At 36.5% G+C, this 18,922-nt stretch overlaps 1 protein-coding gene across 3 annotated transcripts in view; it reads right to left on the bottom strand.

The window, feature by feature from the left end:
* Nkain2 (sodium/potassium transporting ATPase interacting 2) overlaps positions 1 to 18,922 on the bottom strand; it is a 1,137,884-nt gene that overhangs the window by 185,168 nt on the left and 933,794 nt on the right. For all 3 annotated transcript variants that reach the window (XM_036168793.1, XM_036168794.1, XM_036168795.1), the window contains one exon: positions 18,646 to 18,846. In XM_036168793.1, the coding sequence (XP_036024686.1) occupies positions 18,646 to 18,846 (201 nt within the window). The remainder of the gene's footprint in view (positions 1 to 18,645; positions 18,847 to 18,922) is intronic.

Here is an 18,922-nt window from a genome sequence, read left to right as displayed (position 1 = left end):
TAGAATCAAGTCATCATACAGTAAGAAAGACAAGACCGTGAGATATCAACTTGTCCAAAGCTGTGAGCTTGATGTAGGTTTATTGTTTGAGATGAATTTCACGTGGTTGGTGAGAGCAGAGACAAAGGTTAAGAGGAGAAAGAGCAGAGTCCGAAAACCTGCAGCTGAGATGGCATGAGGAGAAAAATGGGGGGAAATGGCCAGGCCCAGGAATCATGTCTCTTGATGAACAGAAGGATGTGTGGGCTGGTAACAGTTTAAGTCCTATTTATAAGACTGATAAAAGTGAAAGATACAGACAGAATATCACAGATGGTTCCTTTCTACTGTGTAAACATTATTTAGCTGTAGTGTATTTGCCCATGTTTTTATTCCTTTTCTCTCAAGTATAGCATGCCAAACAATAAATTATCTTTCACATTATGGCTGTCGGTACAAATCATGTTTATATCCTTCCTTTGAGAATTCAATGCTCTTATTTAAAAACAGGAACACATCTTAGTATGTTTCTCTACTACTATATTTAGACAATCCAGTGAAGAGGAAAATGCCATGAAATACTTATGCCTAAGAATTCCGTATTACACTAATTGATTGGGACTAGGATGGCATCCTAAATAATACTGTACATTAGAAAAGAAGATGATAATCTGAGATTCCAGGTCAACCGCTTGTAACAATTTTCACAAAATACTATGCTTAGTAGATATTAGCATGATTGCTTATTTTGGAGACACTTTTGATTCAATGCAACTAATTTAGTTCTGAAATGGTTTTTTGGTTATAAAGTTAAGTATAAGAAATATGATCTGAACTAAGTTCATTCCACAATATGCTGTATACAATCTCCACTTAAACCTCATATTATTAAGAAAACATAATTATTGGTGATTTGTTGCAGTCTATAATCCTTACTGCCATCTTAAATTTATTTATGTTTTTATTCTCTGTTTCCAAATGTTGTGATAAATAAGATGATGAACTTAGAACTCAAGTGAGTTTTTCAGATATTCTACACAGAAGCAGCTAGTGTACTCAGATGGTAATAGTTGTTGATAAGGGACAAGGCAGGCTAGTGACACTGGAGATTGAGTCATATTATATTGATTTTTTTTTTAAAAAAAAATCAGAGTTCTACCTGGGGAAAAGGTAAATGTAGTAGGATTTGCTTCATTTTTGCATACCACTGTGAGTTAATCTGAAATGTTTATATAGTACCAAAAGGAACTGAGCTAAGGAGAAAATAAAGGATCCTGTCTTTATTCATTCTCTAGGCAATTTCTTTAGCATGTAGGTCATAATTATGAAGTATTTTATTATACAATTGGTGGTGAGATTTAAGGATGGGTACCCCCCACGTGTGACTATTTTACCTTCTATTTCTCAATTTGCAAGTAGGGAAAACCAGAGAACGTTAATAACAAACAACCCCCCCGCCCCCTGCATTTAATTTGTCTTTTTGGGGCTATTTGAGTTCTTCCACTGTTTGCCTGTGTGTTTACAGACACATTGACTAATTTCAAAGGACACACCAGCCATAAGCAAAAGGAATGAAAAGACCTGATGAAAGGAAGTAATTAACACTTCGTTCAGCCAGTAGTATTTGTTACTGTTCAGGGACAGCACACTTGGGGTTCTAGAATTAGTTTGTAGAACTTTATTTTATTTTCTATGCTTGGAACACGTGGTTGTTCCCCGGAACGTCTTCTGATTCCATTTCTATTTTCTTATCTAACCTTGAGGGAACTACCTGTTTACACTCATATTTGTTTCTTATCCCCATGCATTTTGAATATTTGTATGAACTATAGTGATGCTGCAAAGGAAAAAAAAAATCACATTTGTTTACTGAGTTCCTAGCCTTTGCATGGTTTCTACATCTGAGGTCCCTGGAGAACAGAGCTGGAGCAGTACATCTAAATGAGCCCAGCATTACTGAGATTCGTACCAACCAAGTTTACCAACTGTTGGGTACAGCTAACAGCCAAGTCTGCCAAAATTGCCATTCTTCTAACAACTGAGACCTGCCTTCAAGTACATCCAACAACTAAGCTCAACATTCTGGGTTATGAGACAACTGAACCCAGTACTACAAGTACTTCTAACAACTGAGCCCCACTTGTAGTGTTTCTAATAATTGAGCGAGAACTGTGGGTATACCTAACTAAGTCCAGCACAGCACTTACATCTAATAGTAAGTAAGGCCTAGCATGACAGCTGCTGGCTATTGTTGGAGCTGGGAGAAAAGGATGCTTCCCATGCTGACCATTTTCCCTTGTAAGGAGCCAGGAGTTTTGTCCTATGAAGGAAACTACTTTTTAAATCTTTGACATTGGTCTAGGAATCACAAGACTCAGTTCTCATTTCCAGATCCATGCCAAATCACTAGTTATTACTGAATGTAGTGAATGCAGTGAAGAAACAAAGGTTTATTGATAATACACTATTTCTGCCATAGGCCTAACCTGAATGAAAATGTTTCTGAAGACCTAGAAAAAAAAGGTAGAACAATCAACACTGTATGACCACCCTTGTGTTGAAGACACAATTCCCCTCAACATGGCTGTGTGGCCTTATAGGTATTAGATAGAGAACCTAGTTCCCTCATAGAGCTGTGGCACCATCTTAGTAGTAGGAAACTGACTTTTCTGCCTGAATTTCATTTGTTTCTGGGAAATTCAGGGATTTAGACCCACTAACTGTGAAGAGAAAGGCAAAACATTCGTGTTTCTATATGAAACTCTGGAAACGACAACCACCCAAGATTATACCTACAGTTTGTATAAACAAGGTTATAATAAGTCTTAGAAATGCCTATTTCAGGGCAACACTGAGCACTGCTTTAGAGAATTGCTCATTCTGCTCTGAAAAGTACCAAACATTTTTTTTAACCTGACGTCTATCATCTATGTGTGTTAGAGATTATTGCTTGATTTTTTTTTTTTTTACCATTAGTTGAGATAGCAACCTTGTGGAAGATTAATTGATCATACATACATCTATTTATTTCTGAATTCATTCTGTCCCATGGATTTGTATGTTTGTCATTATGACAGTAATAAACACTTTTAATCTCTATAATATTGTAATATATTTTAAAAACAGAAAGACTAACATGTGTAGTTTTGTTCTTTTAAAGATTATTTTGATTATTCAGGGTAAATTATGGTTTTGCATGACCTTTAGGGTTGTTTATTCTATTTTTATAAAAACTGCTGTGGAGTGTTGTGGTGGTATTGTGTTCCCCAAAATATTGTGCAACCTAATAAACTTATCTGGGGTCAGGGCACAGAACAGCCATTAGATAGAGAGGCTAGAAAATGGTGACACTCACACCTTTAATCCTAGCATTCCAGGGGCAGAAACCCCTCTGGATCTCTGTGAGTTCAAGGCCACATTGGAAACAACCAGGCTTGGTGACACACACCTTTAATCCCAGAAAGTGAGCCTTTAATCCCAGGCAGTGATGACAAAAAGCAGAAAGGTATATAAGGCGTGAAGACCAGAAACTGGCAGCTTTTAGGTGGTTAAGCTTTTAGGTGTTTGAGCAACAGTTCAGCTGAGATCCATTTGGATGAGGACTTAGAAGCTTCCAGTCTGAGGAAACAGGATCAGCTGAGGAACTGGCGAGGTGAGGAAGCTGTGGTTTGTTCTGCTTCTCTGATCTTCCAGCATTCACCTCAATACCGGGCCTCAGGTTTGATTTTATTAATAGGACCATTTAAGATCCCTGCTACAGAGTATATGATGCTTAATCTAAATGTTTTCTTGGTAATATTGTCTAATTTATTTGGCTGCAAAAGACCCTTGTATATTGGCACACTAAATAATATATTTTAAGTGTATCTATTTTGTTGCTATTTTAAGTATATCTGATGCAATTTAAACTTTATGTTTTTTTTTTTTAAATCATGTTGGGGATCAATTTCAAGCATTCAAATATGATAGTTCAACCCCTGAGATAGTGTGATTTGAAACTTACAATCTTTTATTTAAAACACAAGTATAGAGCTCACTCACCTCAGGCAGCCCTCTCAGCCTATATACATCCTTCGAAACTCAGCTGACACACATGTCACCCACACCCAGGGTACCCTAGTTCTTCCTCCATTTCCATCCTGAGCCATTCCTCACAGCCCATCTCCATTCTTAGGTTACTCCCCACCTTCTGCAAACCTACTCTCTTCCAGGGACCCCACAGCCATTATGCTTCGTGAGGACTCAGATAGTCTATCTGTGCCCACCTTCGCCTTCTCCACCCTTGTCTCTCCAGGATACTTCTTGTCCTTCAACCACTTCACACCTCAACCCCTCCTTCTAGCCCATTTCCATTCCTTTAGGACTTCTTCCATCTGTGGCCAAACTTGGGGAACCCTCAGTTCTGCCTCTGCCATGCTCCATGGAGCTAAACCCTGAATTCTACTTACAAGACCTTCCAAGTCTGTTCCCTTCCGCGACCCGCTTGCTTATCACCCACCTCTCCCACTGGACTGATGTGGGACTGCTTAGAGTCTGAACCTGGAGTTCTAACCAGAGCTTTGGCTCTAAGACCTGTCAGAGTGTGAACCCTGAAACCTAGACTGAAAATCAAGCTCCATTCTGCTGGTCCACAACTTGACAGATTGGGGTAACAGTGATCAAAGAACTGAACACTAACCTAACAAAGGCAAGACCAGATATCCGCACATCAAGAAACCACACACTCCAGATGGCCAGACCCCATAACTAAAATACAAACACGAACAACTAAGACAAGCAGTTAGCTGAAGCCCAAGACAAGGACTTCAAAACAACAACTATGAATATGTTCAGAGACCTTAGAGAGGACATGAATATATGCCTTAAAAAAGACTGTGAAAACATAAACAGTTGAAATAATGAAAACTCTTCAAGTTATGAAAATAAAATTGGACAAGAAATAGAACTGCTAAAAGAAAAGGCAAAAATAAATAAAATGCAAAATAATAAGCTCTGAAAGTTAAAAAAAAACTCAAAGGAAAACCTCAGAACAGTTTAAATGAAGTGGAAGAGAGAATTTCAGGTCTTGAAGATAAGGTAGAAGAAATGGATAGCTCAGTAAAAAAAAAAAAAAAAAAAAAAAGTTAAAGCTAAAAAAAGCCAGCCATAAAACACCCAGAAAATCTAGGACACTATGAAAAGACCAAACATATGAATAATAGATACAGAGGAAGCAGAAGAAACCCAAATCAAATATACAGAAATTATTTTTAACAAAATCACAGAATGAAACTTCCCCAATCTAAAGAAAGAGAAGCCTATGAAGATGCAAGAACACTAAGTAGACAGAACCAGAAAAGAATCCCCTGCAACACATAATAATCAAAATACATGTACAGACTAAAGAAAGAACACTGAAAACCGCATGGAAAAAAAAAGACTTACCCATATAGAAGAACAGGCTCAATAGAAAACTCTTGACTTTTCAATGGAAACTTTTAAATCCAGAAAAACCTACTCAGATGTTGTACAAGCTCTGAAAAGATTGGAGATGCCAGCCTAGACTACCTAGTAAAAGTATCAGTCATAATCAAAGGAGAAAGGAAAATACTTCATGATAAAAATATATATTTTTTTGGTATATATAACCAATTTCTGTCTATGAACCCAGCCCTACTAGAAGGAAAATTTGGGTCTGAAGAGAAAGTTAAATATACTAAAGAGGACACAGGAATAAACTCCAGATCAGTCCACCAAAACAAGTATAAAACAATAAAACCACAACAAAATAACAGGAATTAATAAACACTGCTTAACAATAACACTCAATATTAAAAGTTATTATTCCCATAATGAAAAGACATAGACTAGCAGATTTGATTAGAAAACAGGATTCATCTTTCTGCTGCTTCCAAGATATACACATCACTAGCCTTGATAGTTGACAGACATTGTAGATAGGACAAATACTACTTTAGGGAAAGAGGATAGAAATGGTAGTCCAAGCAAATAAAACAAGAAGCAAGTAGGCATAGCTTCTTTAGTATCTCACAAATAGTCTTCAAACAAAAATGAGTCAGGAGAGATAGAAACGGACACTACATATTCATTACAGGGAAAAAAAAAAAACACCAAGAGGACATTAATGTTCTAAACAATATGCATAAAATACAAGGACAACCAATTTCATGAAGAAATACTGTCACAGATAAAGTCAAATATTGACCCAAACATAGTGATAGTGGGTAACTTCAATACTTCTAACTCATCAATAAATAGTCCCATCCAGACAAAACCTAAACAAACTTTGGAGTTAAATAATATCATAGTCAAACGGACCCAACGGGCATATAAAGATCATTCTTCTCAAACACTGAAAAATGCATTTTCTTCTCATTACCCCTTGGGAATTTTTCCAAAACTGACCGCATATTAAGACACAAAGCAAATCTTAACAAATCTAGGGAAACTGAAATAATGCCCTCCATCCAATCTGTCCACCATGGATTAAAGCTGGATATGAACAACAATAAAAACAACAGAAAGTACATAAACTTGTGGAAGCTAATAACTTACTATTGAATGAAAACTGGATCAAGAAGAAATCAAGAGGGAAATAACAACCTTTTAGCAATGAATGAAAATGAAAACACAACATTTATATAAGACACAATGAATGTATTCTAAGAGTAAAGTTAATAGCACTAAGAACCTACATCGAAAAATAACCTGGAGAGATCTGTTAATAACTTAATGATGCACTTGAAAGCTTGAGAAAAACAAGGAGAGATAATACCCCAAAATAGTAGATAGGAAGAAATATTTAAACTTAGGCCTGAAACTAATGAAATAGAAAAAACAACAACAACAACAACAATAAAAAACAATACAAAGAATAAACAAAATTATAAGGTGGTCCTTTGAAAGAAATCTAGGTTATTGAGAAAATCTAAGTAAAAAAAGAGAGAGAGAGAGAGAGGGTTCAAAGCAACACAATTAGAGATAAAAGGGAACAAGTACAGAAGACACCAAGGAAATTCAGATATGTGTAAAGGTATACTTTATGATACAAAAACCCAAAGGGTGAAATACTGTCACACATAACTTAGCAGGGACCAGCAGCTCTCTAATTAGATTTAAAGCCCACTCACTATGACAGAAATCACTCCTGGTATTGGAAAGTTAGCCACCAGCCCTTTATTAGTGAAGTCATGGACCTTGGAGGAGAACCTACAAATGCCATTTTACTAAACAAGCATCATCTCTAACTCCTTTATAAATATGTGTCCTTATACTCACAGGTAAGTGTAGTTCTCAACCCTCATTAAGGGAACTACTTTTTGGAACAGACAGAGACTATTACAGAAAACCACCACAAGTCAAATGCAGAGTTGTGGAGCTCAGTTCTGAATGATACATCCATAACACAAGTCCTGTACCTAAGGCTCAGGAATCATCGCAGAAGTGGGAGTGGAATGATTGTAAGAGCCAGAGAAACAGATAGATTACTGTGAGACTGTGTCTCCTGGAAATAGCAGAAGCTACACCCGTGAGGCCTTGCTGACAAGGCTGACTAAACATTATCTGAGCAAGGACAACACCAACAGATGTACTAATGTAGAATGGGGAAGGTCATCCGGGCCTCAACTCTAAAGAAAGAACTGCAGGCAACTATGGAATGCTTAGAGTAGGAAGAAGTTTTCCTCAGAAAAGAGCACACTCATCAGTTATACAATACCAAATGGTCAGCTATGAAAATATATGTATAAAAGTAACATGACATAGACTGAGAAGCTTGCAATTATATATTTTTGAATACACACACACACACACACACACACACACACACACACACACACACACACAATAGAAGAAAAGATCCCATGAATTTGAAAAAGACAAGATAGCAAATGAGTCAGGGGATATGAATGGGAGAGTATGGAGGACGGGAAGGGAAGGGGAAATGATGTAATTATAATCCCCCCAAATTAAATTATTTAAACATAAACAAATCTGTATTCTACCAAACTGGAAAAGCTAAAATAAATGAGTGCAATTCTTGATACAAACAACCACCAAAGTTAAATGAAGGTGAAATAAACAATTTAAACAGACCTATAATCCCTAGTAAAACATAAGCAGCAATTTAAAAAATCTCTCAATTAAAAAATATGCCCAGGGCCACATGAATGCATCTCAGAATCCTACCAGCCTTTCAAAAAAGAATTAATACCAATACTCCTCAAATTATTCTGCAAAAAAAGAAACTGAGGTAACATTTCCATTTTTAAGAAATCATTATTATTCTGATACCAAACCCCAACAAAGACCCAACAAAAAGAAAACTATCAACCATTATTCCTTATGAACATAGATGCAAAAATTCATAATAAAATATTTACAAACTAAATTTAAGAACATATCAAAAAGATTATCCACCATGATCAATTTGGCTTCATCTCAGAAATTCAACATACATAAATCAATAAATGTAATCCACCATATAAACAGATTAAAAGCAGAAATCACATGATCATATCTTAGATGCAGAAAAAGGACTTTGACAAAATATAACATCTCTACAGGATGTTGCTGGACTTTATCTTAACCCTAAAGTCAACCTGCAACATGCCCATCGCCAACATCATTCTAAAAGAAGAGAAACTATTTCCAAGCATTTCCACCAAAATAAGGAATAAGACAAAGATGTCCTCTCTTTTTGTATCTATTCAATATAGTACTCAGAATGTAGAAAAATCAGACACCTGAAGGAGGACAAAGGGATACAAACAGAGAGAAGGCTAAGCATCCTTATTGGCAAATGATACAATTTTGTACATAAGAGACCCTAAAGACTCCATTAGAAAACTTCTGCAGCAGATAAACGATTTCAGCAAAGTAGCAAGAAACAAAATTAACACACACACAAACAAAACCAAACCAAAACAAAACGCCAATTAGCCTCCCCAGATGTAAATGACAAACACACAGAGAAAGAAATCTTTCATAATAGCTTTAAAAAAAAAGTCCTTGGGATAACTCTAACAAAGCAAGTGAAACCCTTGTATGCTAAAAAACTTTAAAACATTGAAGAAAGAAATTAAAGAAGACATTTAAAGTTGAAAAGATCTCACATGTTAATGTTGCAGTAGTATTAACATTTTGAAAATGGCTGTCTTGCCAAACGCAAGCTGTAGATTCAGTACAGTCTCCACCAAAATTCTAACACAGTTCTTCACAGAAATTAAAAAAAAATTTTAAACTTCACGTAGAAACACAAAAAACATAGGATAGCCCAAACAATTATGAATAATAAAGGAACTGCTGGCTGTATCACCATGCCAGTTTTCAAGTGTATTACAAAACTGTAATAATAAAACAGCCTCGTATTGCCATAAAATAGATACATTTATCAGTGAAATAGAATTGAAGACCCAGACATAATTCTACATACCTACAGATTCCTGGTTTTTGAAACAAGCCAAAAAAAAAAAAAAATACATGTTGGAGGAAAGATAGCATCTTCTACAAATGGTGCTTGTCAAACTGAGTAGCTTATATAAAAGAATAAAAATAGATTCATATCTATCACTCCACACAAACTCAATCCAAATGGACCAAGGACATCAACATAAAACAAGATGCCCTGGACTGATTCAAGAGAAAGTAGAGGATGTCCTTGGGTTCATTGGCACAGGAACGGACTTCCTGATAGTAAAGGCTGTAAAACTAACAACTAATGAATAGGACCTCCTGAAACCTAGAAGTTTCTTCCAGTAAAGGACACCGTCATCATTCTGTCAAAGAGAAAATTCTTTACCAATTATACATCCAACAGAGGGTTAGTATACAAAATATACAAAGGACTAAATAAACAAACATGAAAAAAAAAAACCAACAAAAAACCCAGAAAACTCCTGAATATGAAGAATACAAATAATCCAATTTAAAATGTGGTCTGGAATTTAACAGAGAGTTCTTAAAAGATGAAACACAAATGGCTGAGAAACACTTAAAATGTTCAATGTCCTTAAACCAGCTGCAAATTCAAACTCATTTGAGAGTTCAGCTTACTCCAGTTAGAATGGCCAAGATTAATAAAACAACAGATGCTGGTGAGGATGTGGAGGGGGGATCACTTACTCATTGCTTATGGGAATGAAAACTTGTAAAGCCACTGTGGAGTATACATGCACTTCCTAAAAAAGCTAAAATAGAAGGACAACAAGATCCAGATACACCACTTGTGAGAATTTACCCAAAGGAATCTACCACTTACTGCAGAGATATTTGTTATTCATAACTGAAATATTCATATTCATAAAAGATGGAAATCAGAAATGGCCTAGATGTCCATCAACTGAAGAAAGGGTAATGAATTGTATATTTATACAAGGACTGTTATTGAACTATTAAGAACAATGAATTTTGAAGTTGATGAAGTTAGAAACAATGATCCTGAGTGAAGTAACCCAGACCCCCAAAGAAAAATATTTCGTATTTTTTCTTATAGATGAATATTAGTTTTTAAGCTTTAGTTATGGGTGGCTTATTCACAATATTCATAGAGATTAGGTGGTCAGTAAGGGAATAGGCAGGAGGAGGAGATTTTTCAAGGAAGGGTAAATGGAATATAGAGTTATAAAGGGATAAAGAGGAAACAGGAATAGAAGGATTAAATAGGGTTGATTGTGGACAAGAAAGCAGGACAGAAGAGAAAATGTGGGGAGGGATAAGCAATGCTAAAGGTCTTCTTGAAGGGTCACATGGAAACCTACTCCTGTAGAATCTTCCTAATATGTATGTATGTGTATGTATGTATGTATATGTATATATATATACATACATACATACACATATATACATATACATACACAAATATATATAAAATTTAGATGAAGGTACAATATAATTGAGGAGACAGTTCCCGAATTAGACACCATCTGCTACGAAATAAACCCCCCAGTAGCAGGAATGGGTTACATCGTTTATAGTTGTTGGTCAAAGGGGATCTTCTAGAACAACTCCCCATAACCTGACAGTCAGATCCTATTGCTGAAGGAAATACTGTAAGAACCAGAGGTGTTGGGCAGCCCTAAGGAAAAAGTGTTTTCCAGACAAATTAAGTTGATGTGGTTTCGAACTCACCATGATCGACAACTTGAGCAAACTCAGCTGCACAAGCTTGTCAGACAAAATCCCAGCACAGAAAAAGGAAAATAGACACAAAGTCCCACCCCCTGACCAAAAAGCTATGTACAACTTATAGCTCCTGAGGGGGGGGGGGAATTCAGTTTTCATCAGTGGAATGACTCTGGGTATATCCACCATACTCAAAGGCAGGCCTCATGCTCAGCAGCAGTTGACCAACACAGAATGAACCACAAAATGAACTCCATGTTCATTTGTTTGTTTTTTGCTTTGTTTTTGTTTTTTGGTGTGTGTGTGTGTGTGTGTGTGTGTGTGTGTGTGTGTGTGTGCACACGTGCGTGTGGGCATGTATGTGTGTGAGCGGGTGTGTCCTTTTTTTCAAAGAACATTAAGTTGGATGGGTAGGCAGATACAGAAGATCTGGAGGAGGGGAGAGAATATGATCAAAATATATTGTGTGAAAAATGAAAAACAAAGCCCAAATCCTAAGTTCTATAGAGTTCTTTTGGATCTTACAGTTCCACCTCACTTCTTTCACAGAATTTTGTCCTAAAGAAATGTATTTATTTATTTGACTTTCATTTGCCCATTATCTCATACTACTTTGCATTGAATTAACATACATATTCATAACTTGTCTTATACATTTATATTAACATGCATAAATTTAAATGTGACTTTTTCTCTGAGTTCATAAGAACTGCATGTTGAAATGTATTTGCATTTGAGTTATAGTCATAGTTATAATTTTATACAACTGATCAAAACAATGCAGTCTATAATAAACATAGATAGAAGTTATTAAGTGCAAATTAAATTTTTATTTGAAATGCATTTGCTATTAGTACTAAAATGAGACAGCACAGCATGATTCATATTTTAGTATATTGTTTACTTGTAAGCACTGAAAAATCTTGTTCTTAAATATCAAAGTAGTGAGTACATTTTGTATGATGATGTTACCCAATTTTAGCGACTTACTCTAAGCTGCATGCCACAATTTACACATTCTCTTTCACCAAAATCGTTTCAAATAACCTGCCAACTGGCAAATCTATTAGGTTTTCCTTCTACTTTAATGAAAGCAAAGAACTGGAAATTGCTCAATTTGCAACAATTTCTGGGAAATATATCAAAAACATGACAAAGATCTAATGAACAACTATTAATCATACCCCAGAATCTCTTAAAGGCACCGGCACTGATTAAATTAAAATGTTTGCAAAATGTTGAAAGATTATTGACTTTACATTTGTGTCTTTTTATATAATATAATGTTTTGTTAATTTAAAATGTCATGTGCTCTGGTTTATCTTTATCAAACTATAGCACTACAGACATGCTTAGTTTAGTTTATAAAACTTGTAAAACAAAAAATATAATATAAATGGATAGATAATTTTTCATTCTGAAACACATCAGACAAATCAAATTTACTCTTTGTATCAGTAAATCTGTTTACATAGGTGTCATGGCTCACAACTGTAGTCCTGGTACTTGGGAGGCTGAGGTAGGTGGATGGCCTTGGAATCTAAGGCCCTCCTGGGCCATATAGTGAGACTCTGTTTCAAAATAAAATAAAAAAAAAATAGAAAAAGAAAAGAAAGGAAAAGTCTGTCTTATTTTTCCACTAAAATAAGTGTAAAAATGGATATCCCCATGACAAGCATATGACTTCTGAATAGAGCAGTAGCTGAGAACCAGAGCATCCCATTCCCCAAGTAGTAATGTCCTACTGGCATAAAGGTTAGGTCCCAAATCTCTAACAATCCAATCCACATAAAGAAGTGTTTCCAGATTAAAGGAGACATTAAGAGCCACATGTACAATAATAACCCCATTCACCTGTGCGTACCCTACCCATTAGCAAAATGCCAGTTCTCACAAAGCATTCCAGCACAACGTATAGAAATCTTGGGTGAAGTATCCCAAAAATTGTAAACTAGGCAAGACTGAGTACAATAAATGACAAATCCAAATTACTAGCATGTAATAATGGGAATATCTGTGATTCATTGGCCTGAAAGAACATGTTTCCTTTATTACTTCTTATTTAACTATCATCTGTTGGATAATGATTTCAGGCACACAGCAAAGTACAGAGTTTTAAGAACAGGGAAGATGTGTGACTGAAGGTGGAAGACTTGACTATTGCCATGTTTTAAGCTGAGAGTCACACACCAGTATGAAAGTGTTTCCTAAAGTCTTTACGAATCCCTGTTAATTTGTGTATGGTTTCTAAGCCACCTCTAAAGACTGTGGAAAATACGAGGCTTATTTACATTTTTACCAATATCCTCTGCTCGTCTCCTAAAAGAATATTAATCAAGCTGCTATGAATTTAGAAGTGTGTCAGATGTAAAGGAAATAGAGGAATACAAAGGCAAGCAATTTTGGTTGGTGAGGTTTACATTAAATTTAGGAATATTGATTCTCTGGATGTGGCTAAAGGAAAAAAAGGTGATTAACTGGCTTTGTTTTCCAATGAATTTCTTTTTGAATTCTAACGTAATTTCAATAAATACAGTTACTTAAGCTATTACAATAAATCTTTTCCTTTAAAATAACATATGTGTATGTTATAATTTTTAGCCACGGTATTGCTTACAGGAGTGAAGCTAATGTGCACATAATGAATATGAGGCTCATAGACACCAACTCCTCTCCCACATGGGAGATGTAGCTAATCAATCACAGGATTCTTTGCTCAGACAGACTCTGGAGTTTTGGACTTCAGGTATCCATTACTCATCAGTTGGTAACAGCATTCATGTTGAAGGTTGTTTCTTTTCCTTGGCTACTCTTTTTTAACCAACTACATATGCGAAAAAAGGCTTTTAACCTGTTCTGCTACCTTGAAGGACTGTTACATGGTCAAAAGCATAGATTCTTGAGAGTCTGCTTTCTAATCTTTGCAGTATAAGTCACACACTGCTTAAAAAAATCGTATAAATCTGTCTGTAACATGAAAACATCATTCCCCAGTTGATCTCCATCTTGCTCTCCCCACACATAGTTAATGTGTTTTGCAAATGCAGGGCTTCAAAAAAACATTCTTTGTTGTTGTTTTATTAAAACTGCACACACCTGTATGCCTTTTGAATGCAGCGGAGGTGGAGGAAGCTGGAAGACTGGCACCTGGCTCATCATTAGGGTTTTCTGCTTAGCTGGAGGCTGTATGATTAGTAGCCCCTCTTCTCAATTATAGGGGTATTATACTCGTCTTCCTTTGGCCATAGATGGGAGATATCTATGTGTGGAATGCAAATTTGGGTTTTGTGAACACTACTTCCAAAATTAGCCAGGAGCTGATTGGCGGAAATCACAATGGGGTAACAAGCATTTGAAGGTTCAGGAATCTGTGAAAGGAAGGCTGAGCCATGGCAGAGTAAAAGCCAGAGAGATCTGGAATTAATTAAGAGCAAGACTGGGAGAGCAGTCATTCCTAGAAGCAGATTTGAGTCAGCCATCCTGGAAGCCAGCTTCAAAGACGGATGCAAGCAAGAGTAAGAATTTAGCTGACTCTGCTTTATACAGGATGAGAGTAAGAAGCAAAGATTATACCCCAAATTACACAAAATACACTCTCACCACATCTCCAATGTTTTCTACCAGCACCAGGATTGTACCATCATGAATCTATTTCCATTTCTGTTGTGACATCCTCACATATAGAAATCTAGATCTCTCTGTTTTTCTAGAAGCCGATAGGGCCAAGTACCAGGAACTGTTTACTACACTGAGTAGAACTGAACATTTGATTATTTGAAGGATGATATGGGTGATTCAGAGGGCAGGAACAGATATTCAAGACAGCATTTTTCTCTTCATTGTTGTATCAAGAGTGATCATAATGACCATAATAAAATTTGTTCTTAAGGTAGAGAAATTTGTTCAAGACAAGCCCTTAGGGGAACAGCAGGCACTTTTTAGCCCAAAAGTTGTAAATGAACAACAGCGAGCCCAAAGGCAGAAAGTATACAGAACTTAATCATGTACTTCTTAACCATTCTCAGCTACACCACAGTCAGCAGTGCAAAATAAACATTGCTATCCTCAAAGGAAGAAGGAGCAAAAAGGACAGGTGAGGTCCCCACTTCTCCATTCGGGAGTCGATGCAGAGAGGTGAAGTGAGAAGCCAGTCACATCAGCACTTAAAGATGGTCCATCTTCTCTACACTGTGTGTACTGTGTATTGTGTGTACTGTGTGTGCTGTTCACTATGTACTGTGTGTGCTGTGTGTATTGTGTACTGTGTGTATTGTGTACTGTGTGTGCTGTGCACAGTGTACTGTGTATACTGTGCATTGTGTGTACTGTGTACTGTATGTTCTGTGCACTGTGTATACTGTGCACTGAGTCATTAAAGGTTGGTTTTACGGTGTAATATATTTTTCTTTGGCTAGTATGTCACCCTTAAAATATGTATCTATATCCCAATTTATTTCTGTAGAAATTACCTGCATGCCAAAATCTTACATGGCGTTTAACAAAACTGTAGCTGTAGTTACATATACACACAACACAAATTCAAATAGCTTTCTAAAAATGATCATTATAACTACCCATGCACATAAATTACATCTGCATATCATCTTTGAGACATAGGTGGAAGTTTGCCAAATTGTAGGTTCTGTAAAAGATGATGAGATGTTTTGAACAGAAGGTATATTTTGTTTAAATACCCTCTCTAATGTGGCTGTGTGAAGATATTTAACTGTGTATTAATTCCAGAAGTATTTTACTTTTTTCAGGCAAAGCTACTTGAGTAGACTTTGATGAAGGAAGTGACCACAAAAGTCATCGTAGCCAGCTTACCTCTCCCTCCCAAATAAACAAAATAAAACAGTTTCCAAGGTTGAAACCGTCATAAAAGTCTTCCTTCACTGGAGATGTGTCTTTGGTGAGACAATCAAAGGGGAAGTATTCTATGTGTTTGTTACGCAGAACACTTTCTGCTTAACTTTGCCGAATCTCTGCCTACGTTGATCTGGTTTATCTTTGAGGACAGGATCCCTGAAAGCCAGGACTCCCGAAGATCAAAAGTCCTTTGTGATGCATCTTAGAAAAAAAACTGATTGAATATATGATGGCTGCCAGAGTGACTACCTGATAACTCTAACTTGAATGTAATCTCGCTGCATTCTAAGTACACATGCCTTGGTGCCATCACAGTTGACATTTCCATGATTAGAACACAAAGCCACTTAAAAGGAGATAATAATAAAAATAAAAATAATAATAAAAAAATAATAATAATAATAACAATAATAATAATAATAGTAATAGTAGTAGTAGTAGTAGTAGTAATCTATGCTTATTCTCAGAGAAGACATGGATATTCCTCTCCTGACTCACATCTTCACTTTCTTTATTCTGTATCAATAATCTCCTCAACCTTCGGTGATTCAATATCTGACTTACAAGCCCCATCTCATGCTTCTTCTGTGGTTTTTCAGAGAAGGAACCTTCCTTCATTGCTCAGACAGTGCAGTATCTTAGCGACCAGTTCTACAACACCAAGAGAGGAAAGAGCTCATCTAATTCGGGCTTAAAAAATGGTAATACTTTAAGGAAGAACACAATTCAGATTTCTAGACATCAGCCTTCTCTGCAAATATTTGTAGTTCTTTCTTTGGGACTAGGAGACAATGATCAGTAACAATGACCCCTTCCTTCAGATTAGGGGTATGCCAATGTGATTCTCCACATCTATTTTGATCTCAGGCATGGCAATTCATGACCACTGGGCTGGAGGTGGCTTCATTAGCCTTGTTTCTTATGTGACAACTAGAGCCTCCAACAGAAATTCAAGCTGACATTCACAGAAAGTGTCTGTGTTTGGTTTTGTGTTTGATTTTTGAGATATTGTTTATGGGCATAGCTCAGAGCTCCCTTGAACTCAAAAATCCTGCATCACCTCCTAAGTGTGCAGACTATAGCCACATTCTACAAGCCTTGGTTAAGAATAAGCTTTTAAAATTTCATTACAGAGGTTTATAAAATGTTTACTAGCACAATACATTCAGACTATCTTAAAAATACATATGACAATATCTTTCTGTTTTGCTTTGTTTTTTGTTTCTTTGTTTTTTTGAGATGGAGTGTCTCTGTGTGGCCCTGGCCGTACTAGAATTTGCTCCATAGACCAGGCTGGCCTTGAACTCACAGAGATCCACCTGCCTCTGCCTCTTGAGTGCTGGGAATAAAGGCGTGTGCCACCATGCTCAGCTACAATAAATATCTTATCTCATGGTGAAAAGAATTTTTTCTTAAATCTAGAGACATTGATACCATTTTACATATAACTTATTGTTTCTTATTATTCAATTGTGAGTTAATATTACTCTCAAAGTAATTAGCTGAAGAAAGAGTTGAACAACAAATTTTATTTGTTGCTAATAAGTTTAAGGTTGTGAACATTGATTACAAGTGTATATGGAATGTAAGGAATATATATATTGTTCTAGGTGCTCACATAAACACATGAGTGTAGTGGGTAGCTGTTCCAGCTTTGACCTGGAAGTACTAACTCCATTGAGACTTCTGGTAACTGTCACACCTATGAGACGGGGCTGAGACAGAAGCGCTTAAGACCTGAGATCTGGATGTGCCGCCTCTTTTGGTTCCTGGATCCTGGACGCTGGAGGCAGACTCAGCAGAGTTCGCCAGAGAACACCGCTGGACTGCACTTCACCTCTCCAGGAGCCTGTAACCTATTCCTTTACTTGTAAGTTACCCCACAAAATAAACCTCCCTTTTAACTACACGGGAGTTGCCTTCATACTTCCACCAATACATGGCTTCATGTATAACAAAGCTGTAAACTTTCTAAATCTCACAGAATTACACAGTGACGTTTCCTAAGTTTCTTTGGGAAAAGCTGTTTTTTTTTATTTGTATCTTTATCCTAATAGTTTAATTTATTTGTATGTCATAATCAGTTGTGACACTGATTTGACATTTGTAACTCCATTGCCTCCTTATACAGTGAGGGTCCTTTATTGCCACAACATAAAATACTGGGGTGTGGTGGACTCTAGGTAGACTCTAGGTAGACTCTAGAGCAAGTATGAATTGTTCTGAAAAAGGAGAGAGTATAAAAGTGACAGACCTGTGGAATCTTGGAGAATGAAGAGGACAGGCAAACAGTGGAGAGAATTTTTACTAACAGTTCAGCCAAAAGAAACATCAAGAGAAAAAATAATACATATTGAAATCTTTCTTCTTGGGTAGGGAGCATGTAAAATGTGAAAATCTTCCAACAGTCCCTTGACAGTCTTCAGAAAAGTTTACCAGAAAATAATCAAATCTTTATGGGTTGGATGATATCAAGGGGTCTTTGTCAACTGCTGATGAAAAGCAGCATACACAAGTTTGGGAAGACTTGGTTTAACCCAGCAAATTCCTATTATAAATGACATTAATTGGAAAAGCCAAAAACCACACACATTTGACACAGAGTCCATGTGCATTGAGTTTGCCCAGAAATAAATAATTCCAGAAGCACGAGACTGGTTAGCTGTCAACACTTACTGCGAGGATGATCTGGAGGGAACTATGAGCCACTTCAATGTATTGGTACTCCAGAAAACACCCTGAGACAGTGATGTATCGATGGTCTTCTGGGGCCCAGTCTGGGGCTGGCGTCACAGATGTCACCATACATCCTGGTCCATTCTCCATCCACCAAGATCGGTGCATTGAAATATTAAATGTCAGGATAAGGTCTGTTTCCTGCAAGAAGGCAATTTGTAAGGATGAGAAAAACTATAAATATTTGTTTATTTGGGATGGACTTATGTTTCCTTTT

The sequence above is a fragment of the Onychomys torridus genome, chromosome 19 (assembly GCF_903995425.1).
Source record: "Onychomys torridus chromosome 19, mOncTor1.1, whole genome shotgun sequence".
NCBI classification, from domain to species: Eukaryota; Metazoa; Chordata; class Mammalia; order Rodentia; family Cricetidae; genus Onychomys; species Onychomys torridus.
The sequence above is the reverse complement of the archived record's forward strand: the minus strand, read 5'-3'. Positions and strand labels throughout refer to the sequence as shown.